Below are 25942 nucleotides of genomic sequence, written 5' to 3' on the forward strand. Positions count from 1 at the left end.
CTCTTCCTGCATGGCCTGGTGAAGGTGCTCGGTGTTCGGTTGCTGACAGAAGCTGCAAATACTTTCCAGCAACCTCCAAGGTATTTCACATCCGATGCTTGTTTGGCTGGAGCAATCAGCGGGACTCGCAACGCTTGTCGATGCCACGTCTCCGCTCGAGAGATATGTGGCAGACAATCTAGCGGACAAATGCCGGTATCCATGAGCAGGCCCCATTGCTGGTCTCCGCGCCGCCCCTATGACTTACGGGCTCTCCTGCATATCACTGCGGTGGTTTGTGGTTACATGCCGTTCTAGCGTCTTGGGTCGCAGGTGCGGCCTCGAAGAGGCCAGTGGTCCGGTAGAGACTCCACACAAGTCGCATTCGAAAATGCTTCACATTTGCAGAGATGCAATGGCGCCGTCATGTTTTCCCGGCGTCCGCCCATGAAGCTGTTTCGGGAAGGTCGCGACCATCGCCGCTTCATCTCTCGGGTGACAGGCCTGCGGACTATGCGCCTGGAGCCCACGAGGTCCGCGAGGAAGCCCGTCTGCTGCGTTGCAGCGGTTGGACGCAAACCGCAGTTAACGATACCTAGCTTGCAGCTGCAGCAGACATGGATTTAGTTGCACAGTGCACCCATTTCGTTGCGCGTTTGTTGCGTAATGGCTGGCTAAGCGAGAGAACATTCGATGGAATATCGTTGCCAACCAACAATTGCGGCGACAACGGGCACAAGCGAAGACCATCGAATTGAACGACGTGCGGAAGACCAGCAGGCCAGGGCAAGTTTCTTGGCAGTTGTGCAAGCGTCGCGGATAAGGGAAGGGTTGCCGGCGAAGCAAAGTACGAAGCGAAGTGGCCGTCGGTTGAAATGGGTGACCGGGTTCATCCGGTCTACATGATTTCACAGGCCCGGGCGAAAAGCTTACCACCAACCTGAAAGGGAAGACTGGCCGAGATTGAATGCGGCAGATCTGACCGGACCGGAGGTGCATCTCGATGGAACGAACCAATCCTCTGCTCTGGTTCGCCTGGATGAGCATGGCTAAATGCGTTCCCGAAACTCGAAAGTGCAATGAAACTCGTGGGATTTGTGCGTTTATTCCTCCAGTGAGATATCACGAAAAGGAGCTTGGGGTGAGAAGGAGGTTGAAAAGGAGGTTGAAAAGGACGGAGCCGATGATCATGGCTTTTTCGTCATTTTGGTCTTCTCTCTTCCGTGAATGGGGTTTGCCTTTTGATGAGGGGGACGCTGTCGATCTGGAGGGGCCGTCCAAGCCTCGGTTCGGTTTAAACCTACTTTGATGGCATCTCCGACAGGGCTGTTTATCAGCTTGTGTACCTGTGCGCATGGGTAGCAGGTGGGCTGAACGTTCAAGGCAGATGGCTCTTGAGTCGAATAAAAATGTGACGACGAGACACCATGACACGGGAAGCTTTCTGAGAGCCATTCTCGAGTGTCGGTGTTCCGCCAATGATCTGCAGCAGGTTCACGAGCTTCTTGACGCTAAAGCCGGAGCTGGAGCTAGAACCAAGCACACACCACTGACACCAGCAGTGCGAAGGGACCACAGTGAGGCATGTGTCATCCCACGGACGCACAACCATCTACAGCAACCACTTACCAGTGGCCAGGCCGGGATCGCGGGGTACGAAACTGAGGCATATGTAGCCGAGACTTCACACAGGGTTAACAATACGCGGATTATGGGCATGCAAAGAGCGCTCGTACGGTGCAACCTCAGGTTGATTATTCAGACATTACATGGACAGCCAGAGCCCGCTGCCCAGGACGCCCGACGGCTGCCAGAGACAAAACTCACCAGCAACCACCTCTCATTCAAGCGCAAGCAAGGCTCACCTTGCCTGATTGTCGACACAGTGTGAGCCAGTATATCCGCGATTCCGCAGTGTACGAGATTCACCCCTCTTTCATGCTCAGGCTCTGCAGAGAGTATCCGTACAGGCTGCATAAGAGGGGCAGCAACTGTGGCAGTCTGGCAGAGGATTGTGAGACGGGAGACTTATCAGAGCCCACTCATCGGGTGAGGTGGGAGCGTAACAAGTGAGAGACCACTGAGATGAGCAGCATGAGCATGAGAGGAGCGTGTGATGAGGGGCTGCTCAGGACAGGACAGGGAGAGATGCAAGGGACGGGAGCACAGTGGCACGAAATCAAGGATTTCCGACCCCTCGTAGGGATGGAAGGGGTTTAGCGAGGTTTGGGGCATCGCATTTCACAGTGTCTTGGGGCCTTGGGTAACTTTGGGGCCAGGCCTGGCCTGCCATTTTGGCCTGCCAGTGCTGCCATTTGACCTGCCTCTCGGCGATTTTTAGAATCTTACACAGGGGTACCCCACCTGCCTGCCTTCGACATGCTGAATTTTCTGATTGGTATTTTTGTTTTCCCCATGGCAGAAAAAAAAAGTGTCGAAAAAAATGGAGGGGCAAAAGTGAAATACGGACTGCGCGAGGACAGCGACCGGATGGTGGGGAGGAGGGGGGTCTCATGAGCAACTCTAGGCTCTAGCAGTCCACTTCATTCGATCGACTCAAGTGAAAGAAAAGGCACTTTACTCTGACCGTGACCAGCCCGGTCTAGAGCATCGACGATGTGAAATTGAATTTGTAGAGTCACCTGCCTTTGAGTTCACCGTCCCTGGAGTTTGCGAAGAGAAGGGCTCGAACGAAGCGCTTCTATTGCCCCCGACGGCTTATCCTCCGTTCCTCTTCCCCCACCATCAGAAATGTTAAAGTTTGGTGTCCCGTCCTGTCCGGCCTTATTGGAAGGTTCTTTAGGCTATCAGAAACCCGAGCTTCAAGTATCTTCATCTCAACTTTTTGAACCTTCATCGTCGTGGACGGGGGGTCACCCAGGTCTCTAGGGAATTCTGAATACCTACGTAATGCGGTGTGAACATGGCCATGACCGTAGTAGCCCTTGAGGGCAAGCCCAGTCCGGGTCGGTTCCCGACGCTGCATTTGTGAGGCAAACTAGCTGCCGCCCCTTTTGGCTGGCCTGGTTCTGCCCAAGGAGTTCCAACTGTGTCATTGTGCCCTACTGGTACCTATCTGAAGCTGACAGACGGCACAATCTCATCTTCGGCTATGGGGAAAAGGCGCCGGCGCATTTCGGGCATTGATGGCTTGGTTATGAGAGCTGTGGGCTGTAGCTAGGCACAGGCATATGAGGCAAGGCAGGCCGGCCACGGTCAGAGATACGTGTGAGGGGAACGGGAGATGAACAGGCTCCTTACTGGAGTGCTCGACAAACGTGAGGCAAGTACCTATGTCATAACCCTATCGAACTGGCCATGGTTTAGGTGTATCTGTTGTAAGACTGAGAAGTGAGCCTGTCAGATTTATAACGACTTTATGACAACATCAAGGGCGTTCATCAGCTGAATAGTATCACAGCAAGTGAGTGTATTGAGAGTATCGAAGTGAGAGGTGAGGTGAGGTGAGCCAACCGTGTCAATCTCCGTCACACACACACACGACTCCGTACACACGCTCATCTTCCATGGGCACTCCCGTCACCAAGTTGCAATCAAACACAAATGCCGCCTGCCCGGTCCAAGCCAGAAAAGCCCAAGGAAAGCCAGAAGGGGGCATCCAGAGTCTAGAGACGGGCTCTTCCCCTTATGAGAAGGGACTTGCCTATCTGATTGGTGCTCCGGCGCCTGCCCATCTACCAGATTTTCTTGGGCTCCACAAGGCGGTCTGACAATCCAAATTCGCTGCCTTTTCTTTTTTAACCTTGGCCACTCCCTGGCCGTAACGACCGCTTCCCTCCCCTTCTCTCCCACAACACAAAACCACCACCATCCATCGCAAACCTTGCAAAACCACTACGGAAAAAAACACCCCTCCTTTTTTCTTTCGAGCAGAGATTTTTGATCACGGCTCGATTATCCGCCCTTCATATGTGAGTATAGCCCTTTTCCTGACCGTCGTCCGCGGGGAGGAGAGAGAGCCTCTCCATTCACCAATATGGGATATTATTCAACTCGACTGGGATCCCGTCATCGACATCAACAAAAAAAACCCCTCCAGAGCTTGCCAGCTGCCAACCACAAATTCACCTCTTGTATCTGACGAAGGCGGCGCACACACACGCACCTCCATCTCCAACTTCCCCACATCGCGCACCGCACACACACAACACACACGCGCACACACACAAGCACACACATGCCACTTGCCCCTCCCCACGTCAACCACATTGCGACAAGGCCGTCTTTCGCCTCCCAGATCTTTTCCCCTTCTCACACGAAAAGCTTGGCTCAATTCCTCCCCTCGACAATCTCAAATCACCTCATCGACTTTGCCGTTAATCTAACGACTTTCTTCCAGTTCTAAACACCACCGTTGCTACTCCTCACCAACCCAATATCAATCGCAATGGATTTCCAGGGATCTGCCGGCGCCCCCCAGGCTCGCACCTGCTTCACCTGTGAGTAGCCTTCCCAGCTTCGGCGCTTCCCCCGTCTCACCACTTTTTCCAACCTACGCGCTGCTTTTCATGCTTTTCAATTTTTCCACTTTCGTTTCTGTGGGTGGCTTCGCGGCTTTCGGTATCGATTGGTACCTTAATCCGAGATTTGGTTGCCATTGGTTCACCGAGTCTCACCGCTTCCACCCTGAACTTTTTCCACCTGTTATTGGTGGTTGCTTCATTTGTGCAGCTTACCTCTGGGCCCCTTATTCCCGAGTTTATATTATCATGTGTCCACTGGATCTTGAGGTTGCTGGCATATGCGGGCGTAGAGAGCTCTATCAAGCAACTACATGACTTTCAAGTTGGTGCTTGGTGGGGTCTTCTCAGCACGAAGCTGGAATTATCACCTGGAAAGAGGCTTGGCAAAGCATTCGCGTTGGTGTGAATGCTTCGCCAGCTTCGTATCTCTGGACCAGATCTGTCAAAGAAGCCGCGTGTATGCCCTTACTGCGTCGTCTTACTGACTCTGAGCCGGTGTGCCAGTGACACCTTGATCATGCCTTTCCCTCCAAACGTCGTTACAATTCATGAGCGCAAGAGTCTGACCAGAGATATTTAGGCGGTGCTGCTGGTCACCAGGTACGACTTGCTGAAGGATGTTACGATGCCTAGCCCTCGACTTACTGACTCTTTCTAGGCCCGCGAGTGCCCTAACCGTGGCGCCGCCAAGTGGTACGTTGATCTGATCCTATTTGTCTGATTTGCCCCATACTGACTTTCACATAGCTACAACTGCGGCAGTGAGTTTTGATGTATCTGTGTGTTGCCGACGAGATGACTGATTGACATTCGCTTTAGACGAGGGTCACATGAGTAAGTCCTTTTCGAGATGTTCATGAGATTGATTGTTGACTGACATCCTTCAAGGCCGTGACTGCCCCGAGGGCCCCAAGGACACCAAGTCCTGCTACCGCTGCGGCCAGGCTGGCCACATCAGCCGTGACTGCCCCCAGGGCGGCAACGTCGGTGGTGGTGGCCCCTCCAGCTCCGAGTGCTACAAGGTTCGCTTCGCCGTATCTTGAACGCGACGAATGCCAGTACTAACACGATATAACAGTGCGGTGAGGTTGGTCACATTGCCCGCAACTGCCCCAAGGCCGGCGGTGGCTACGGTGGCGGCTACGGTGGTGGTCACTCCGGCGGTGGTGGCTACGGCGGTGCCAGCCAGAAGACCTGCTACTCTTGCGGTGGCTACGGCCACATGTCTCGTGAGTACCCGAGATGGTTTCCAGATTGCCAACTTCACTGTGCTAACATACTACGAAGGCGACTGCACCAACGGCTCCAAGTGCTACAACTGCGGCGAGAACGGCCACTTCTCCCGCGATTGCCCTAAGGAGTCTTCCGGCGGCGAGAAGATCTGCTACAAGTGCCAGCAGCCCGGACACGTCCAGTCCCAGTGCCCCAACAACTAAGTATGCGATGACTATCGGCGATGAGTTGTCTGCCTTTATGGCAGATTCGGTTTCGAGACGGTTCGACGGCTTCGAGGCCTCCGTGGCTCACTTTTGCGATATCAACTAGGCATTGCGGATGCTTTGTACATTTCCTTTTTTCACCCCCGTCTTTTTTCGTCTTTTCTTCCTTGCTCTCATGTTCTCACGGCAAACAACTCTGGGACTCGGCCCGCGGAAAAGTTTTACACGGACAACGGCATATGAATCACGGCTTTTTCTTAACGCACCAAGATACACCTTTCGCATTGGGTCCGCTACAACCTCGGCAAAATGCGGGGTTTGGTTCGGATCGTTTGGATGACGATGGCACAGCAACGCAATAGGGAGACACAAGCTTTTGCGCTTACCTCTTCTCCGGTTTTCTTCTTATGGAAAAGAAACTGGGAGGAGGGGAGTGAGCAGGCAGAGTGGGAGGGCCTCTTTTTTGTGGGCCGGAATAGCTTTCGACCTCTGATAGACTTGGTCTTCGTTGCATCTGAGCAACGACGACCTGGGCAGTGTGGGCCGTTCTAAGCGGTCATGGCTGTCGTTCAGGGCAGGGAATGGAAAGTTTGCGTCGTAACCTCTTTTTTACTGCTCTCCAGTGTCCGTTACAGTGTCCGTGATGTGTGTGCGTCGTCCTGCTGGACTGTGAGCTTACCCGGCGTACTGATGTAAAGGGGTGCTACGGTCTCTCCAGAAGTACTTCTTTCTGCCTAACACAAGGAGCCCGAGGTGAATGTTGACGGTGAACGTTGAACGACCACGGCCAAAAGTCCCGTCCCAAACAGAAAAGACAAACTGTTTCTGAAACTTGGGGGTAAGCGCGTCGTCCCAACACTGGAAAGTCTCCCCGTTGTCAGACTCGCCGGGTGCAAACTTTGGATGCCGCGTTTGGATTTACATCCGTGCTGAGGTGTCAATGGGTAACGACTTTTCAAGTTATGTGCTCCGTACTTTTTTGTTTGTGTGGTCTGCTGCCCCTTGGGGGTTGTTGAGTGTCACATACTGTGAATTTGTGTGAAAGAGTTCTGAGGGCCTTTGAGATCTTGGGTGTGTGTGTGTGTGTTGACATTTCTCTAGATGTCCAATGTGGTGTATTTGACGCCTCTTTGAGAGGGCATCAAAGTATCTCAGGTGTAGATATATAATACTTGCTTTGGTCAGCTGCCCCCCTCGCGCCCCTTTTTCCATCTTGTCCCTTCGGGAAAAATGCAACGCAGCTAGCCCCACGTTCGAAACGAAACCCTATTATTGTCTGTCTACGTCTGCCGACCTTGCCTCTGACTTTGTCTTTGAGCAGAGCACACGGGTTGTCTCGTCTCGTTCCCGGTGTATATCCGAACTCTGTTCACCCTGTTCAAACTCACGAGAGAGAGGGAGGGGAAGAGGGATGGGATAGGGGATTGAGACTGGGGGAGAGGCAAGGTTCAGGTGAAGGATTAGCCGTGAAGGGAAGGGGGGAGGCTTGTTAACTATGAGGATTGAGGGGGTTATAGACAGGCGATCATCCAATGTTGAACTACTTTCTTTCGTTTTCGTCCAAGAAAAGGGTTTGTGTGAGGTGTTCCAGAATGATTCCTTTTACAGTACATATATATAGCTGACAAATGGGCACCCGGTTCTTCATCCCGTGTCCGTCACGAGGGCGGCGTCCCAGTGTAGTGTAGTAGAGTGCAGCCTATTCTCACAGCAACAAATAACCCGGAACGTAACACCGGTATCGTTTGTCCCTGCCCCAACGAAGTAATGCCCCTTTATAACCTCGACTTGGGCATAAACTTCATAGCCTGCCTAACTCCCAAGTCGCCCAACACCTCCTCCGCGCCACCAAGAATGGCATCAAACTTGTACGTGCGGTTGAACATCTCAATGACGCGGCCCATACCCGTCCGCGTGAGGCCGCGGCCGCCCCAGATCTGGACCGACTCGTCGGCGATCTCGTGCGCGGCGCGGGTGGCGCTCATCTTGAGGAGGCCGATGGGCCCGCCGAGGTGCTTTGCCTGTTCCTTGTAGGGCATCGAGTTCATCTGGTAGGTGATTGTTTCGAGCCAGGATTGGTGGGATTCTACGAGGGCAATCATCTTTGCGAGCCTGTTTTGAGATAGACATGTAAGTGGTAGGTCAGAGGGCAAAAAGGGGGCTTGAATACTTACTTGAGGCGGATGACGGGTTGGTCGATGAGACGCTTTCCGAAGACGAGACGCTGGGTTGCCCAGAGGAGAGACTCCTCTACCACAGCTCTGCATTGGCGGATTGTGGCACCTTGAAGTGTCAATGTCAGCTCATTTTACTCTCATGACAGCGAGGCTGGGCGTGCCATCCCGGAGACGAAGACTTACAGGCCATGGTCCACCGCTCGTGGTTGAAGTTGCTCAGAATGACGTGGATTCCCTTGTTCTCCTGGCCCAAAAGATTCTCCGCTGGAACCTTGACGTTATCAAACGTTATGTAAGTCGTTCCTGCGGCAGCTGAATAGGATGTCTTGATAGCCTTGGTTTCAACCCCTTCGCCTCTCTCTATCAGGAGGACGCTTAAACCCTTGTCTGTCTTCACGCCAGTAACAAAATAATCAGAAAAAATTCCGTTAGTAATCCATTTTTTGGTTCCATTGACGATCTATTCCATGGTTTAATTAGTTAATGATCAACTTGTGTTGTGGTGTTGTGGTTGTAATTGTGCTGGTTGCAGGAGTTGACGGGAATAGAAAATTGCAGACTCACGTAATGTTTTCCGTCTGGCGTCTTCACAGCTGTGGTTGTCAATCCTGCGACATCACTTCCGGCAAAAGCCTCTGTGATGGCCAAGCAAATCTTCTTTTGGCCGCTGAAGACCTCGTCCGAGATGCGCTTCCGCAGCGACTCCGAGTTCGCAAAGTTGAGAACAACAGGCAGGCCAATCGTCATACCCGCAAGCATACCGTCCTGAAAACCGCGGCAGTTGGTCCGGGCCATCTCTTGGCTGAGAATCATGTCGTGGAAGTAATCAAACTCCTCGCCCTTGACCGCGCCGTTCAGGAGTTCAACGCCATGCAGGTGCTTGCCAGGCCCGAGGCGCATGTGCAGCACGCCAGCCTTGGACATCTTGTCGATGAGCTCCTGGGGGATGTGCTCGCCCTTCTCCTCGCACTCAAGAGCCACGGGGGTGATGTGCTCGTCGGTGAACTTGCGAATGGCCTTTTGCAGGGAGCGGTGCGAGTCGTTGAAGTAGGGGGACTTGAACTGCGGCGTGAGCCAAGTAGGCTCAGCGTACGGCACGGGAGACAGCTCGCCGGGGCCGGTGACGACGACCTGGGGCTTCTCTCCCTCGACAGTGCCGATGACGAGGGTCTTGTCGTACTTTGTGAGGACCTCCTGACGGTGGAGGTTGTAGAACTGGGTTGTGGCGTCCTGGCCTGCGACCTGACGGAGGACGGCCTCGCCACCGGGGTGACCCATGGCGAAGTCAGTCAGATCATAGACCTTAGAGTCGATGATGCACCAGAGGGAGTCCTCCGTGTTGTTCTTTGCGACCTCATCGCGAGAGAACGTCTTTGCGGCCATGGTGGGCGGTTTGGAGTTCGTGCTTGGACTCCTTTATTATTCGGACTAAAGAGGAAGAATCGAAGGGACAAGCTAACGGCGGGGTCTAGCAGTCGAATTGGAGGCTCGATTCGTCTACGGTAGATGGGATATCCGTCGAGGTAGGAGGAGGAGGAGTTGAGGTTGGTTCTCCAGAGTGCGGGTTCACGAGGATAAAGAGAGAGTTCGAGCAGGTCGCACCGGCGGTCAGGTCATTCTAGTTGAGGAGGCAGTGCGTCTCTCGGTTGACATCGGTCTGGGGGCTTAGGGGGAATGGACGGCGTCCAGCCATGTCTGGAAATCGTGCCGCGAGCCTCGGCTCTTGTGGAGCGTGGGCGACCTTCCGGGTTCGTGCTGATATTCGGCGGAGCTGTGATTGGACGGCGGGCGGCTGGGGAATGAGACGGCGTCTGGGGGATGCCATTTTAGCCTGGCCGGGGGGCAGCGGGGGCACATCGAGGATTAGAAGCTTTGTGTTTGCACTTTGGAGTCTACCGCGGCCTTTGTTGACTAATCACTCCAGAGTCCAATGAAACCAAAAGACCCTCAATAGAAATTGACTTTTGTTGTTTGATGGTAATTCAAGGGAAATCCTGCTGCGTAACTTTGCTCCGAAGTAGACATGATCGCTGGTTGAGACGTCTGAAAGGCTGCGCGACGCGACGGAGCCCCCTGTTGATGCTCCCCACAAACGCGGGAAGCTTTTACCCCGCAGAGGGGCCATCTCCCCCGTACAGTTGCATCCCTCAAGTCATTAAGGAGATTCCAAGGTCAGAGGGCCCCTTTCAGTAAACAGAAATTCGGCCGAGTCTGCTCACACGTAGCGGCTCAACCATAAGCCATGAGGCTCCAAGCGCTTCATGGGCATACGATGTCAATAATGCAACCTTCCAGAACAATTAATCAAGAACGTGTATGTTGCAACTCGTAGCTTGAAGAGGTTAGCCCCAGAGCTCTCAGTGTCTTCAGTGATCAGACGGCGAACATTACGCTGACCTTGACATCAGACCATGCGACTAACCTTGATGAACATCAGACTGTCGTAGGTAGGCGAATATATCCCTTGTGAACATCTTCTTTCCTGCTTGTGTATCGTAGACACGAGTAAGTCCGCTTTCTCCTACTTGGCTGGTCCCTGGCTCTTCATGGCGTGATCTCATCCCAGCACATCGGTCCAAGCCGGTTTGTAGGTACGACTCGGATCATACGCAAAGTTAAACATGGCCAGTGCAACCACAACATGCGCACTCGCCCAGAGTGGAAGAATGACGTCCACGGGCTTTGGGATCCCGTATCGATTACTAGTTGTGAGGTGCATTCGGGCCCATCGGGATATCTCCAGAGTCCACAGGACCGTTCCGATTTTCCAGGCCCATTGACTGGCAGAACCTTGGGCGTTGAAGTTGATGATACCGTTGGCCTGTATCACTGCCACCTCCTGGCACTTTTCTCCCATGGCAAGCACAAGTCCAGTTGGCCATATGACGTTTCCAACGCCATACAAAACGTCCAAAAAGACTTGCAGCATCGAAAGATGCTTTTTGTAGGAACGCAAGCCGCAGAAGATACCTGACACGATGCTGCCAAGACAAGCCGTTCCGAACATGCTAATTATAACGGCATGAAAGTGCCTCATGTATGCTCCAGTAATAGTTTCGACCAAAAACCATCCTAACAGCAAGTGGGAGGCGATAATGGCCAGAGCTTGTCTCAAAGTTGTGCGGCTGTCTCGAGGTTGGTCGTTCTCGTCCATAGCCGCACCGCTCTCAAGTCTAAGGAGCGGGAAGTGGACCGGAGGACGGAGTCGACTCCCCGCAACGGCTTCGACCAGCCCGATGACCCTGTTCCGGCTCTCCGCGGGTCCGGCTATCCATACGAGGCCGAGCAACAACTCATCGCAGAGGAAACTGGCGAGATAGATGGATGCTAGAAATTGAACCCAGAAGGTGCCCTGGCAAGCGTATAATTTGGTTGCCTGTAATAAAGGGCCCAAGATGAAGGCGACAATACGGATCAAAGTGTTGCGCTGCAAGTTGGCCACGTCACTATGGGAGATATCTATTTCTGTGTCGTATTTGTGCAGTGCGACAACTAGAGTCCATCTAGAGTCGCGGCGGTGGAGGCGGAGGCAGCTGAGGGCTTCAAGTGAGTTTATGACGCAGACAACGGGCGACCACCTGAGGCAAAAGCCCCATTCCGAGGGGAACCCGCAGATCTTCCCGCACGGCTGGGTCGCGGTATTGAGGACAAGGGCGAGGAGGGCCCAAAAGGCAGATTGCCATGACAGGTGATTCCCTGAAGTGTCTGCGGGTGGTGATGGCTGGAATGGCTGGCTGTCATCCTGCGACTGGCCGGCACCGATGTGCACTAGTAGAAAGACAAGGAGGACGAGTGATGATGGCGTCGGCATCGTGACCTTGGGGATGAGGCTCTGTCTGGTCAGGCCCGGCAAGTGGGAAGGAAGATTGGTAGTCCGTGGTCCACACCCCGAAGAACTAGAGGATACGCAGTAATAGAAGGAATCTAGAAAGATGGCATGATCGGCGGTAATGTGTCCTAGTCGCGGTCAGCGAGGCCCGATTGGGCGTGTAAAAGGGCCTATCAGCATCAGGTGTGGCTCCTTTGAGGAAAAGATGCAGCAAGTTGGATGTTGGCACTTGGCATTGTGTTTGCTGTCAAGGTAGGTCAGAAAGCTTGAGGGTATCGTCGGCTCCTCTTATTTGCAGTTTCAGTGCGTTTCCTGGCGAAGCATCGAGTCAGTTGGTCGGCATCGTGACAGGGTGGGCATAACAAGACGTGTGTCAGTCGAGGAGAGGTTCAGGTAGGCGGCGAAGAGGGATGCGGTGGTGACAAGGTGGAAGGGGAGAGCATGGAAGGGTGGAAGGGTACTTCTCTCGCAGTGAAGAAAAAAAAAAGAGCGGAGAGTGTTGGATGGAGATTAAGGTGGAGGAATGACGCTGTCGGTGGAGAAGGAGCAGTGAAGTGTCACCGGTCCCAAAGAGAAAGTGCCCCTCGTTCCTTTTCGTCCACACTTTCCTTCATTCTCAGCCCTTCCTGCCATTCTCTCTTGAGCAGTTTCTCTGAGGAAGGTACGGAGTCTCCATACAGAGAGCACGGAAGGTATTAATTGAGGTACCTTGAGGTAGGTAGTCCTTTCCCTGCTGTTCGTGGAAGTGTACGGAGTTGGTAGGTACCTTAGCCAAGTAGCATTTTCATTTCTCACGACGGAACACTCTTGCGCCGTCTACCTGACGGGTTTCCCACGAGGTTCCACCATTTCCAGTTCCACCGCACACCAGTACAACTTTCATTATCCGATCCCGCCCTTTCCTGGCAACTGGGATCTGACCCAAGACCAAGACCCAGCAGGAAAGACCCTGAACGCCCAGGTTGACTGCCAAAAAATTCATGACGGGAGCTGCAGCTCACCGAAAATCCAGATTGGAACCAAACCAGCAACCTCAACCTTCTCCCATTCTCTCATCCGGGCTTCTTTCTCTCTCCCGTCTTCCCTGGGCGTTTCTCGTCTGCGTCTGCGACTTCTTTTACGCCTACGCCCACGCCCTCGCCCCTCGTTCTTCTCTGCCTCTTTCCTTCGTTATCCCGGATGATATCGAGGCTTAGCGTGCGTGCAGTCTCCCCCGCCCGATCGTGTATTGCATTGTAAGTTCCAAGTTCTCATCGTCGATGCCGATGTTCTCCTTAGTATCTTGTTCACACTGCCCTCTACCTCTCAATTTCCTCAATTCATCCTTTAATTCTCTCTCTTCCGCCCCTCCTTTCCCCGTTACACAAACACGAAAATGCCCTACACCGTTTCCCGTAAGTGTACCTGGCACAGCCAACGGTCGATTCTTCCCCGCGGAAAGCCTCAAGAGCAATGGCGTCGCTGAACCAGTCGTGGGCAAGCGTCATTACGTTCCACGTGCTGGTGGCTTAATTATAAGTCGAGCCAAAATGCACAAAAGCGTCCTGTCGGAATACAACGGCGTCTACCCCCAGCTACTTGTTTGGACCATCCGTTACGCCGCTTCTACGCGAGCCTAGTCGGCGACAGTCCCGAGTACTTACTTGTTATTGCCATTGCCTCAAGAGGGGAAAGGTGATCTGGAGGTGTAGTTGGAACTTGCTGTGCGTTGAACAGCATCTGCATGAGAACCTTTGTCGGAAGAAAGAAGATTAAAGTGGTTTTGGCAAGCTGCAGATTCTGGAATGGCAAACATCCAATGTCCCCAGTCTCTTCCATCCTCTGCCACCTTCTTCGTCCGATGCGCCTTTCAAGTCTTTCATGAACCTGTTCAGCTACGCAAGGTATCACTCTCACCTCCAATCGGTACTACTGCATGGCGCATACCTTGGCTTAATCAAAGGCACTTCCGTCATCAACCTACCTTACAACCTACATGGGGAACCCGTCACCTTCACCTTACCTTATCTGGACTCTCCTCGCGCTTAACCTTCCCGGCCGCCGCATCCAGATCCACGGGTCCTGTTATATACCAACTTTACCACCCTGGATCCTGACCAGAGCGTCTTAGCTGTTGCGAGCTAGACATTTCACCACGTTCCTCCTCTCCCTTCTCATCCCCACAATCTTTCTGCTGCCTCTTCCGCCTGACCTTTTCCCCCAACCCACAAGATCGCAATAGCTCCTTTTTCTCTGTCTCACTCGGTCTGGGGTTCTCACAAAACCAGACGTGGGCTCATATCCTGTGACTTCACTTGTTTCTGCTGTGGATCAGCACTGAACCAGCAGCGTTGCGGCATAGTTCGCCCGCGCTCCCCCCAGTTAATCAACTTTCGTGACCAGATTGTCAAATACTACCACAATACCCTCACTCTCTTTCTGTTGCATTTTCTCGAAGACTTGCCGCCATGGACGCTTACTCAGTCTCTTACACCAGCCCTGCCAACCGGAGGACATCTCGCATTTACCAGGATTTAGAGTCCTGCCGAGCCCAAAGCCTTTTTGGGTCCGGACAAGACAAGCTGTTGCTTAGATCGCTGACCATGGACTCACTTCTGCGGGTAAGTCTGCTGCTTCCTGTCAACCACGTGCCCAATACCATTAGTGGGACGCCTCGGACCGGGGCCACCGACTGTCTCTTTTGACGCGATGTGCAAACCCGTCCGATTCTTACCACGACCGTACCTTTGCCAGTATACACGCCTTAGTGTATAAGACGAAAGTTACATGTCAATGTTCGTCAAGGTAGTTTTCTCCTGACACGTCACAGCGCAAACAATCAGAGTCGGGTCCAAGACCCCATATTGCTGTCATCGGTGCTGGCCTCGCCGGTCTGCGCTGCGCTGATATCTTGATACAACATGGCCTGCTGGTGACCATTATCGAAGGCCGAGAACGACTTGGTGGGCGTATGTTCCAGGAAACGCTGCCCAACGGCCACACTGTAGACCTTGGTCCGAATTGGATACACGGAACAGACGACAATCCCATCAATGACTTGGCCAAAGAAACTGGAACTGCCGTGGGAAGCTGGGATCACCGGTCGTATGTGTTTGATGATTCGGGAAGCTTGTTCAAGCTGGACGAGAGCGAGATCTACTCGAGTTTGATGTGGGACATTGTTCAGGATGCCTTCCAACACTCCAACAAGAACACCGCCACTATACATCCCGATGAGAGTCTTTGGGACTTCTTCCAGGAAAGGGTGGTTGATAAAATCCCCGATACCGAGGAGAACTTTGCTGAAAAGCGAAAAACCGTTCTCCAGATTGCAGAGCTCTGGGGCGCTTTTTCCGGCAGTCCGATCACAACCCAAAGTCTAAAGTTCTTTTGGCTTGAAGAATGCATAGACGGAGGTGAGATTGATTCTGATCTGAAGTCCTGCAGACTTCTGGCTAACTTGCGGAAGAAAACTTGTTCTGCGCTGGTACATACGAAAAGATCTTTGAGCGAGTTGCAGAGCCCGTCAGACACAATGCCGATGTCAAGTACGATACTATCGTTACCAAGGTGGAGCTCAAAACCGAGGAGCGTCCGAAACCGAGGATTCACACCAACACGGGCGAGATTTTGGAGTTTGACGACGTAGTCATGACAACACCCCTGGGCTGGCTGAAGAAGAACCTTCAAGCATTCGAACCACCGCTACCCGAGAGAGTCGAGCGTGGAATTCAAGCCATCGGATATGGATGTCTGGAGAAGGTCTACATCAGCTTTCCCAAAGCGTTTTGGCTGGAGCCCGACGCAGAGGGCCGCGTGGTGCAGGGCTTCTGCCAATGGCTTGCGCCGACATATGCTCAAGAGACGAACCCAAAGAGATGGAATCAGGAAATTGTTGATCTTGCCTCGATGGGCGAGCACTCGCACCCGACGCTCTTGTTCTACATTTTCGGAGACGAGTCCAAGTACATTACCGAAGGCGTGTCGAGGCTGAAGACGATACCGGAGAGAAACTATTTCTTGTATGACTTCTTCAAGCCTTACTACTCCCGTCTGCCACATTACGATGAGAATTCGCCCGATTGCAAGCCGACGGGGAGTCTGTCGACAGACTGGCTACGAGACGATTTGGCGGGCAACGGCAGCTACAGCAACTTCCCAACCGGATTGTTGGAGGGCGACAAGGACATTGAAGCGATGCGGGAAGGCGTACCGGAAGGCGGTCTGTGGCTGGCGGGCGAACACACGGCGCCGTTCGTGGCGCTAGGGACGGCGACGGGAGCTTACTGGAGCGGTGAGAGTGTCGGCCGAAGGGTTGCCGAGGCCCATGGGCGGGCGAGCAGCAAGATTCTGGAAGAGGGCCAGTAATCGGGATACTGAACGAGCCGTCTCGTACTCAGCCTTGATGTGGTAGTTATGTGGCTCGAAATTGGGCGATTCAAATGGCGCATCCTGCATGGCCTGTTGGTTGATGGAGTCACTGGTGGTATCTTGCATTATGGCCAGGGCCTCTCCGTACCGGGGTGCCTTTGGTGCTGCATTCTCTTTTGTTGTAGATGAGATGATCCACGACGATGACGGCTGTCATTTGATTCTTCAACGAACTATTTACAATGAGTATATTTTTTTTAGGGGCGAAGACTTTGGGCTTCTGGGTTTGCATCTGAGCGCCGATGGTCTGAAACAATGTCACTCTGATGAAATAGGCTGGGGTAACACTAGGCAGAAGGTCGTTTCTCTGGCTTTGTTTTCTGCTCTTTGTTAATTTCGAGTCTTGTAATGGGGATTGTGTTGAAATTTGGCTAAGACATAAAGGAGTAGGTATTAGACATTGATGGCTGTGGAATGTGGGGCCTGTCTGCCACTCATGACAACTTCACATGCAGAAGAGAAAGACAAAGCATGTAATAAGGTACCTGGGTATGCATGCTTCTGTGTACCCAGCTTGCCAAACCCCAAGACGGACTGAAGCATTCTTTTGACTGGGATGCTAGGTGAGGTACTGTAGGGCCTACAGAATAAGCCCATCATGGGAAGAAACTGTAAGAGAAACATTTCTGGTGATGAAGGTTCTGTGTTCGCGTTTGGTGTTTGGAGAAAACCTGTATACTAGGCATAGAGGTAAGGTACGTACTGAGATGGGGATAAGGCGTGGCGGGTTCTGCATCAATCAGGTGGAACAGACGCACGGCTCACTGCACCACCATGGAGGGTACATTCCTCACAGTCACAAGTGATGACCTGAAGCCCCTCCTCTCCCCTCCCGAGTGGCCCCCAGTAGCCCCCAGTGATGCTTGTGTGGTCCCCCCAACATGGAATCATCCTATCGGCTTCAGCCACGGTCATTCCTCCCACTGCCACCTTATCGATAAAGGCCATTTTGGAGCAAGTCAACTGATAGAGGACCCCTGCACACCCTGTCGGTGACGGTGACGTGAACCCGGCCAGAGTCACGCGCTGTTAGAGGCAGTGGGGGGAACCAATCTCTAGTGCATTTGCTTGGCTGGGAGTGGACGGGAGTGACCTGGATGCCTGTGTCCCGCCTTTCCTCCTCTTCATTGCGGCATGCTTCGTTACTCTGCTCATGCTCATGCTCATGCTTTTGTGTCTAAGGCAGACCTCCTTTTTGCCTCCCGTCTGTACGTCTGTACGTCTATACGGCCCAGTCAACAAGTACCCTTTGCCTCACCTTACCTTAGTCACGGCCTGCCTCATCACAACGTCCGGGCATCACTGACCTATCTGCCTTAGGTTCTACCCTTCTGTCACCACCACCCACTGCCGCTGTCCAAGAGCACCTCACACCAAGGTCTCTCTGCATTTGCCTTTGCCCAACTAAGGCGCTTGGGTCCAAACTTGAACGACCTTATACCTTCTTGCCCTTCTTGTTTCTCTTCCTCCTTGTACATTTCCAAGCTCTTTCATTCCACCTCTCCGGCCCTTGTCGGCCTTTGCCTCCTCACTTGTACCTAGTTACAACTCCATCTACGATCTATCTCGACATCTGAACCTCCGTAGTAGCGATACCTTTCTCTGGATGACCAGCACATCATGAACTACGTCCCCGCCTTGAGCAGGGTGTCTTCTGAAAACACGGCGATCGCAGCCTGCCATACCCATGCTCGGTGAACCGCAGCCTATTGACCTCCGAATTCGCTCCAAAGACCAGCGTAGCTTCCTACATCCTGCAACCTAAGGACCACATCCGGCCAACCTATTGTAACTTGGAGAGGCCATCCTCCTCCTTCCTACCTTACTCCTCCGAGACCTCCAAGCCGATCGATCGATAAACCAATACCGTCGCTCTTCTCCCCCCAAGCGAGCAACCCGCCGAAGGTTGCGAATACCGAGCTCAACATGGCGACGATATTCCAGAGCTTCAGAAGCTCGACTCTGTCGAAGCGCCTACTCATCTACGCCCTCCGGCGTCTGGAACTGCTAGACGAGGAGACGCTGGATATGGAAAACCTGCAGTTTGCGCTGGGCAGGACAACAACGGCAGAGTTCAAGGATGTTGGAGTGCGCCTCAAGGTATGTCCCGTACTGCAGTCAACCACTTGATGTAAGGTGCCATGACCAAAGCCGGAGGGCTAACAAGATCCTGTGTACGCCTTTAGAAACTCGAACGACTTCTCCAACTCCCCACTTCGTTCCAGGTCCAGAAAGCCAAAGTGCTGAAACTCAACGTTACCATTCCGGTCGACTTTTACACGAGCCCTATCATTATCGAAATTGATGGTGTTGACGTACGATTGAAGGTGTCAACTCTCGGCGACGACAAAAAGACAAAGGCCGCGACGAGGAGTGACTTTGCTCAGGGCCTACCGAATACGGTCAACCTAGCGCAGTCGTTCCTGAACGAAGATGCGGCGCTCAAAGATGCAAAACTTGCCGAAGAGAAGAGGAGGCTGGAGGATGCTCTTGCAGCCGAGACACAGGATCTAGGCGGTTCCACAATGAGCGAAAGCTCGATGAGCGATGACGGGAGCCAGTTTGGTACAGGGCAGCCGTTGTCTTTGCCGGGTTTTCTGGCCGGGTTTCTTCAGGGCATCGTCGACCGCATCCAAGTGCGCATCCGAGGGGTCACGTTTCAAATGGACGTCGAAGTTCCGCTCGAGCCGACCTCGACAACGCCGGAGCTCGTCACTTTCCAGCTCGCGCTAGATCGCATAGACGTCGAAGGTGTTACCGCGGAGGCGCACAACGACGAAGGTGCGCCGACGATTGTGCCGAAAGATGGGAAGCGGCACATTGCACTATCAAAGATACGGGCCTATCTGATTTCAGAGGCGACCGTCTTCTCGCAGTTTGCACGCTCTCCATCCGTGTCATCGCCATCCATTTCTCAATCACCATCTTTTAGCGAGCGCACCTCAGCATCGAGGCACAGCACCTTCCGACCAACCATGCAGGAGAGCTTCCTGTCCGATTCAGCAGACTTGTCTGAGGTTGACGATGCGCTACTACAGGACAGCGAAGAAGCCTTTAATATCCCGTATGATTTCTCGAGTCAATCAGAGGAACAAGCAGAAGAGGATGAACCGACAACGCCCAGGGCATCGATATACCAAGACTTTTCCCCTCAGAGACACATTCCACTATCCCAGTCCACTATCCAAGGAGACGAAGATGAGCCTGTCCCGTGGGCCAGTCTTCAAAGAGAAGCGAGGTCAGAACCGTCGCTGCAATCAGCAGACAATGACATGCTAAATGACGTGGGTTATTTCGCACCTACCGAGGCGTTGCAACAATCTGTTGCAGCTTCTCAGGTCTCGAGCTCTGGCGAGGTCGATGATTTGGCGCAATCTCACGTGTTCACCCACGAAGAAGCTGAGAGTATGTACATGAGTGCCTTTTCGCAGGCCGAGCCAACCGGATCGCGGATGCCAGGAGGATGGGATGCGGATTCGAGCCCAGAGGCTTCGCCCAAGCTCAAAAAGTCGAGCCCCGTGCCGAGACAGCAAACTCCACCAGCATTCGAAGCTGCTTCGAGCATTCCGGAGTCAAAACCTCTTGACAATATGGATGCGCCGGCATCTCAGAGGTCTCAGTCGCCGCCTCCGGCAGATCAGCCGGATCTCAGATTCGAGGACGCAAAGGAGCCCCTACCAGCGAGTTCCACTTCCACACGGGATGAGTTCGAAGATGCGCCAGCACCTGCAGACGACGTGGCAACCCCAAGAGGACCCACGAGACTGGTCAAAGAACTTGTTTCGCTACAAAACATTTCCCTCTATGTTCCATCGCTGCACCAGCACATACATGTGCCAGCCGATGCCCAAGCCTCCGTTCTGAGCCAAACACCAGGGTCACCTGGCTTGGCGAGGTCAGTCGCGCCTCAACTTCCCGGAGCGTTCTCCGTCTATTCCCCTCCGTCAGCGTCGAGGTCGGGCTTCGCACCAACGCCAACCGATCTTCACTTCACCGAGCCAGAGAATGATGGGGCGTTAGAGGTTCTTCTGTCGCCTTTGGAAATCAGATTCGACGCTTCACTGGCATATCTACTTGCGGTCGTAGCTGGAAAGTTGCTGGATGCATTGAAGAGTAAAGACAGTCCTGCTGCCGCTCCAAAGACGGCTGCAAAGCCGCAGCAAGAATCGACGATGCCCGATATCAACATTGTGTTTGAAAAGATTTCACTACATTTTCTTCACCAACTGGGTGGTGTTGCTGATACAGCCGAGAGAATACTGGGCTCTCCGAGTTTGCAGATGCAACCCGAGATTCTCCTTCGAACGGATCTCGATAAACTTAACATATCCCTCAAGTCATCGAAGAAGGGCCTCGAAACGACCGTGGATCTCGAAAAGTTCCGCTTCGGCTACGCAAGAGACGATATCATCTCATTCGACCAGAGCCTCCAGATGAGAGCCTCTGTTATGGACAAGTTTCCTTCAGCCGGCTCTGATGTGACTGTGAAAGTAGTCAAGTCGGCCGAATCAATTCGGACTGAAGTAACTACTTTGCCATTACTGATACAGCTCGATTTGCAAAGACTAGACGAGACATTCAGTTGGTTTGGTGGCTTGAGCAGTTTCCTTAACATGAGCTCCTCAATGTCATCGAATGCGTCACCGTCCGTCAGAGCACCAGTACAACCACCCCCCAAGCCTCGAGGAGTTCGATTTGATGCTCCAATCAACCCGGACGACAAGTCGGCCTCAGCAGAAAACAAGATTGATATGCGAATAGGTGGCTTCAATCTGGAACTGAAGGGCAGAGAATGCAGTGTTGGTTTGGAGACGAGTGCAGTCAAGATGGTAAGCCGAGATTTGGGAATCGGTTTCGCAATCAGCAAAGTGCGTCTGGCAGGGCCATATATCAGGAATTCCCGAGCAGAACCGCCCATTTCTGCCGAAATTGGAGGTGTACGCTTCGAGTACCTCGCGACGCCCAAGGACAAGGATCTCGAAAGGCTCCTCGAACTCATCATCCCGTCCAAGGTCAAGTTCGACCAGGGCGATGACGAAATCATGGTGGACACGCTCCTACGACAAAGGCGCAAGGGCGGAGTTCTGCGGGTGACTTTCGACCAGTTGAACGTAAGGGTCGATCGCATACATCAACTGAACTGCCTCCCCGCGCTAGGCGAAGAGGTTGCCCGACTGGCGACCGTTGCAAAATACCTCCCAGAAGATGACAGGCCTGGCATCCTGCTTCTGGCTGAGATCAAGGAGCTCGGTGCGGTCATCGACTTGGGCGGCAAGCTCGGCATGATCAATGCGAACCTGAAGAACTTCGAAGTCGCTCAGATTACAGTCCCCTCGCTAGTGGCATTCGGCGTCCATGCCGTCTCCGTGAATCGCAACCACCGAGAAGAACTCGTGAGCTCTTCAACAACATTGCCGCCTGGAACGCTGACCCAAGGCCCCGTCCTCATGGTACGCATGATTGGAGACGAAATGGAGCCGGTGATCAAAATCAAGATGCGCGATATCACAGTCGACTACCGAGTGCCGACGATCATGGATATCCTTGGACTCGGGGAGGATGCTACACCACAGGATTTCGAAGCCAGCCTTGCCGCCTCTGTGGCCAATCTCGGCGAACAAGCACACTCTGCCTTGACCGGCAAGAAGCCTCAACCCGCCCGCGTGACTGACCCTGCCCGACCGAATAGTAAGCCTATGACGGTCGACTTGGTCTTCCGCGACTGTTTGATTGGTCTTAACCCGCTGGGGCTACCCTCAAAACTCCTCATCGCCCTAACTGATGCTCGGCTTCAAGTGGTTCTTCCAAAAGACGTGGATACCACGGCCAATTTGGATCTCAACAAGGCCTCGATCTTACTCATTGATGACATTACTAACATAGGGGCGAGCTCTACCATAAACCGTCGGCAGTCCGCGGATATGTCTTCCCAACAGGTCTCGCGACTTGTTTCTCAAGGCTACGTGAGCATCTGCTACATCTCATCTGCAAAGGCAGTCGTCAAGGTGTCGGAAAGCCGTGACGATGGTGAAAAACATGTCGATGTCGAACTTCGTGATGATCTACTTGTACTGGAGACATGCGCCGATTCGACCCAGACCCTCATCACTTTGGCCAACGCGCTGACGCCACCTACTCCACCGAGCAAGGAAAACAAGTATCGCACGTCAGTCGTCCCTGTGCAGGATCTCTTGGCTTCGATTTCTGCCGAGGCTTTTGGGCGAGCAGAAGGCGATTATGACTTTGACAAAGACTTTGAGCTCGCTCAGGAGCTCGGGGGCAGTGATGAAGACGATATGTCAGGCGATGGCAGCCCATTACAAATTGACTCAAGATACTATGAGGACGCCGGCCCCTCGGAGCCCCTCTTCGACGCTGAGGGCTCCATCACATCGAATGCTACAACGACTCAAGATACACATGACGGGGTCTTGCTTACGAGTTTCAATGCAAGTGCATCACACCATTCCGACGACGGCAGCGACCTGGTGATACACGAGAATTTCTTCGATAAGGGACCCGAGACCGACGGTAGAGCCCAGGTTTGGAACTCGTCGAAGAACAGCTATGACCAAGCGCCGAAGGAGCTTGTTAAGAGAAGCCCACTTCGAGTTTCGGTCCGCGACGTGCACGTCATTTGGAATTTGTTCGATGGATACGACTGGGAACGCACGCGCGATGTCATCTCCAAGGCTGTACGAGATGTCGAGGACAAGGCCTACGAACGCCGCCGCAGATCAGAGCGTGCTGTCTTTGAAGACGATGCCGAGGAAGATGAGACAGTAATTGGGGATTTCCTCTTCAACTCCATCTACATCGGCATCTCCACAAAACAAGATCCCCGAGAGCTCGCGCAGATGGTCAATCAGGAGTTGAATGACAACGCCACGGAGACCGAGTCTCTCGCGACAACAGCCTTCACAACTACGACCGGCCGAACGGGAGCAGCCAGGCCCAAGAAGAGATTGAGGCTGAACCGGAGCAAGCACCACAAGATCACGTTCGAGTTGCAGGGAGTCAATGTTGACCTGATTGCCTTCCCACTTGACTCTGGCGAGACTCAGAGCTCTATCGATGTCCGGATCCAGACTCTGGATGTGTTTGACCACGTCCCAACCTCAACCTGGAAGAAGTTTGCAACCTATGACCAAGACGCTGGCGAGCGGGAGATGGGCACCAGCATGGCCCACCTTGAATTGCTCACCGTTAAGCCGCAGCCGGATCTTGCAGCTTCAGAGATGGTTCTGAGAGTCACTCTTTTGCCACTTCGACTCCATGTTGACCAAGATGCGCTCGACTTCATTACGAGGTTCTTCGAGTTCAAGGACGACAGCGCCCCCGTCCACAGTTCGACAAGCGATGTACCGTTCCTTCAGAGAGTTGAGGTTCACGACATTCCTGTTAAGCTGGATTTCAAGCCCAAGCGAGTCGACTATGCAGGCCTCAAATCGGGCCGAACTACGGAGTTCATGAACTTTATCATCTTGGACGAAGCACGTCTGACACTGAGACACACCATTATTTATGGTGTTTCTGGTTTTGACAGAATGGGCAAGATTCTCAATGATATCTGGATGCCGGACGTCAAGGGCACTCAGTTGGCTGGTGTTCTCGCAGGCCTCGCGCCAGTGAGAGGCATTGTCAATATCGGTAGTGGATTCAAGGAGCTTATCGAGGTCCCGATCAAGGAGTACAAGAAAGACGGACGAATCGTTCGAAGCATTGGAAAGGGCGCAGCGGCGTTTGCTCGCACCACCGGCACTGAGATGGTCAAATTCGGAGCCAAATTGGCCATCGGAACGCAATATGCACTGCAGGGCGCCGAGGGCCTCCTCAACAAGCCCCAGACTGACAACACGTGGGAAGAGGCTGATCTCGATCCAGAAGAGAAGAAGCAGATCTCTCTGTACGCGGATCAGCCCACCGGTGTCATTCAGGGCTTGCGCGGGGGCTACTCGAGCCTGACGAGAGACTTGAACATGGCCCGCGATGCCATCATTGCGGTTCCGGGCGAGGTGATGGATAGCTCAAGCGCGCAAGGTCTCGCCAAGGCCGTATTGAAACGGGCGCCTACCATTATTTTCCGGCCGGCCATTGGAGCTACCAAGGCCATCGGACAGACGCTCATGGGCGCGACGAATAGCCTGGACCCGCAGAACAGGCGGAGAGCTGAGGAGGTGAGTTACCTGGAACCGCGTTGTGTTGTCGTCAGGATGTCTTTACTAACTCTGCGATTAGAAATACAAGAGGCATTAAAGATTCCTGTGGAGATTCTTTCTTTACAAGGAGTGCACACGCACCACATACACCAGATACCAGGAATAAGGCATTCGGGACTTTTTCACTGCCAACTCCCTTTTTTCAATTGTTTATTGAATTTGACTACGGCGTTGTCGTCAAACCGACAATCCCCATACGACCGCATGAGATTGCATCATAGACTGGCGAAGGAGGACTTTCCATCTTTTATTCGTCTCACAGAGTCTCAAACAGGTTGCAATTTCGCGAAATGGTCATCATCATTAGTTTGGGCCTTTGTCTCTTTTCTTTCTTTTCTGTCATTGATTCAGCCTGGGGACCTGGGGAATTTGGGAATGGGAAAGGTTTTCTGATTTTGTTGTTTGGGGGGAGGGGGAAGGGGAGGAGGGGAAGTAGTTGGAGCGAAAAGAGGGTTGTAGACTGTCTTTTGAATCATCGTAGTGCCGTAGGAAGGTATTCACAATATTATGTTCAAGCCTCATTGAGCTCTCTCAAAAGTTCGTCTGTGAGAGGAAGGTGACTTTCGCATCGTCGGCGTGTCTTGACGGGAGATAATCACCGCGACGATAATCGGCGTTTTCTGATGCCGGAATCTCGGAAACCGATGTTTCTCCACAGGGGGAGGGGTACGAAGTACCTATTCCGTAAGGTAAGGTAGCCGTGGTACGGAGTAGCTTATGCAAATACCAACAGATGCGCCTCGCTCTTGCGCGCGTGCAGAGTGCACATGCTGGATGCAGCTGGCTGCTGGGCTAGGTGGCCCAGGATCGCAAAAGCACGTCAACGGGCGTCGAGCTCTGTCATTGGTTGCGCCGTCCGATCTAAGCTGCGCGTTGACGAAGCTCCGTGGCTCCCTACAAGGGTTTGGGGGATTTCCCGAAGCTCTTTGCGCAGTTGCGACAAGTTCTCTTGCGACGCTGGGAGCTCTGATTATGAGCAGCAATGAAAGGTAGCAATCTGCGCAGCGTCGTGGAACGAGAGTAGATGCGGGTGTCGGGAATCGGGGACGGAGACAGCTTAACAATCACGACACATTGCTGAAAATAGGGCTGACAATGTTGCAATCGTTTTGTTGAGAAGTGAGTTAGTTGTTGCCCAGCCCTTTGTTTGCTCCAGGTCCGGTCCGGGAAACAACGCAGTTGCATTAGGTTAGAGGTGTCAGATGCAGGGATGAACTCTATGATAAGTTGCCGTGTTGTGTGTTTTGCCGTATTATTTCTGGGCAATACACGAATGTACACCGGAAAGTCTATGACTCTCACACATTGGCAAGGCCGGAAGTCATGGGAAAGCGACCCCTCTTTTATGAACATGGGCAATTTCATATTGTGCCATGTTAATCCATGCGAGAAAAACAGAATAGAA

General features: G+C 53.1%; 5 protein-coding genes across 5 annotated transcripts; 3 read left to right on the forward strand and 2 right to left on the reverse strand.

The window, feature by feature from the left end:
• Positions 1–3787: 3787 nt before the first annotated feature.
• Positions 3788–6404, forward strand: HER10_EVM0003603 (putative zinc knuckle). The gene is made up of 8 exons (XM_035482931.1): positions 3788–4439; positions 5044–5063; positions 5122–5156; positions 5211–5224; positions 5283–5297; positions 5352–5485; positions 5542–5692; positions 5751–6404. The coding sequence occupies exons 1-8, from the start codon at positions 4388–4390 to the stop codon at positions 5897–5899; spliced, it is 570 nt and encodes a 189-aa protein (XP_035338200.1). The 5' UTR covers positions 3788–4387; the 3' UTR covers positions 5900–6404.
• Positions 6405–7480: 1076 nt separating this feature from the next.
• Positions 7481–9889, reverse strand: HER10_EVM0007402 (acyl-CoA dehydrogenase domain-containing protein). Its single transcript, XM_035476960.1, has 4 exons — positions 8644–9889; positions 8263–8539; positions 8077–8185; positions 7481–8014 (listed from the first exon to the last, which is right to left on the reverse strand). The coding sequence occupies exons 1-4, from the start codon at positions 9460–9462 to the stop codon at positions 7678–7680; spliced, it is 1542 nt and encodes a 513-aa protein (XP_035338553.1). The 5' UTR covers positions 9463–9889; the 3' UTR covers positions 7481–7677.
• Positions 9890–10636: 747 nt separating this feature from the next.
• Positions 10637–11944, reverse strand: HER10_EVM0004001 (uncharacterized protein; the record flags this gene model as incomplete). The annotated part of the gene is made up of 1 exon (XM_035473661.1): positions 10637–11944. The coding sequence occupies exon 1, from the start codon at positions 11888–11890 to the stop codon at positions 10637–10639; it is 1254 nt and encodes a 417-aa protein (XP_035338235.1). The 5' UTR covers positions 11891–11944.
• Positions 11945–14040: 2096 nt separating this feature from the next.
• On the forward strand, positions 14041–16521 carry HER10_EVM0000914 (flavin containing amine oxidoreductase). The gene is made up of 3 exons (XM_035470679.1): positions 14041–14508; positions 14718–15303; positions 15357–16521. Exons 1-3 carry the CDS (start codon positions 14356–14358, stop codon positions 16253–16255), a joined length of 1638 nt encoding a protein of 545 aa, XP_035337941.1. The 5' UTR covers positions 14041–14355; the 3' UTR covers positions 16256–16521.
• A 934-nt stretch (positions 16522–17455) lies between these two features.
• HER10_EVM0005489 (ATG C terminal domain-containing protein) lies at positions 17456–24919 on the forward strand. Its single transcript, XM_035475103.1, has 3 exons — positions 17456–18418; positions 18505–24495; positions 24557–24919. Exons 1-3 carry the CDS (start codon positions 18245–18247, stop codon positions 24572–24574), a joined length of 6183 nt encoding a protein of 2060 aa, XP_035338354.1. The 5' UTR covers positions 17456–18244; the 3' UTR covers positions 24575–24919.
• The last annotated feature ends 1023 nt before the right edge of the window (positions 24920–25942 follow it).

The sequence above is a fragment of the Colletotrichum scovillei genome, assembly GCF_011075155.1.
Source record: "Colletotrichum scovillei strain TJNH1 chromosome Unknown Contig00001, whole genome shotgun sequence".
NCBI lineage: Eukaryota > Fungi > Ascomycota > Sordariomycetes > Glomerellales > Glomerellaceae > Colletotrichum > Colletotrichum scovillei.

Bases quoted from the DNA above. Each gene is read 5' to 3' on its own strand.
- HER10_EVM0003603 (XM_035482931.1), top strand. From the start codon at position 4,388: ATGGATTTCCAGGGATCTGCCGGCGCCCCCCAGGCTCGCACCTGCTTC. The intron at 4,440-5,043 runs GTGAGTAGCCTT...AGAGATATTTAG, and splicing joins GGCTCGCACCTGCTTCACCT to GCGGTGCTGCTGGTCACCAG. The intron at 5,693-5,750 runs GTGAGTACCCGA...CATACTACGAAG, and splicing joins TGGCTACGGCCACATGTCTC to GCGACTGCACCAACGGCTCC.
- HER10_EVM0005489 (XM_035475103.1), top strand. From the start codon at position 18,245: ATGGCGACGATATTCCAGAGCTTCAGAAGCTCGACTCTGTCGAAGCGC. The intron at 18,419-18,504 runs GTATGTCCCGTA...GTACGCCTTTAG, and splicing joins ATGTTGGAGTGCGCCTCAAG to AAACTCGAACGACTTCTCCA.
- HER10_EVM0000914 (XM_035470679.1), top strand. From the start codon at position 14,356: ATGGACGCTTACTCAGTCTCTTACACCAGCCCTGCCAACCGGAGGACA. The intron at 14,509-14,717 runs GTAAGTCTGCTG...GACACGTCACAG, and splicing joins CCATGGACTCACTTCTGCGG to CGCAAACAATCAGAGTCGGG. The intron at 15,304-15,356 runs GTGAGATTGATT...AACTTGCGGAAG, and splicing joins TGAAGAATGCATAGACGGAG to AAAACTTGTTCTGCGCTGGT.
- HER10_EVM0007402 (XM_035476960.1), bottom strand. From the start codon at position 9,462: ATGGCCGCAAAGACGTTCTCTCGCGATGAGGTCGCAAAGAACAACACG. The intron at 8,540-8,643 runs GTGAGTCTGCAA...ACCATGGAATAG, and splicing joins CGCCAGACGGAAAACATTAC to ATCGTCAATGGAACCAAAAA. The intron at 8,186-8,262 runs GTAAGTCTTCGT...TGACACTTCAAG, and splicing joins CGAGCGGTGGACCATGGCCT to GTGCCACAATCCGCCAATGC.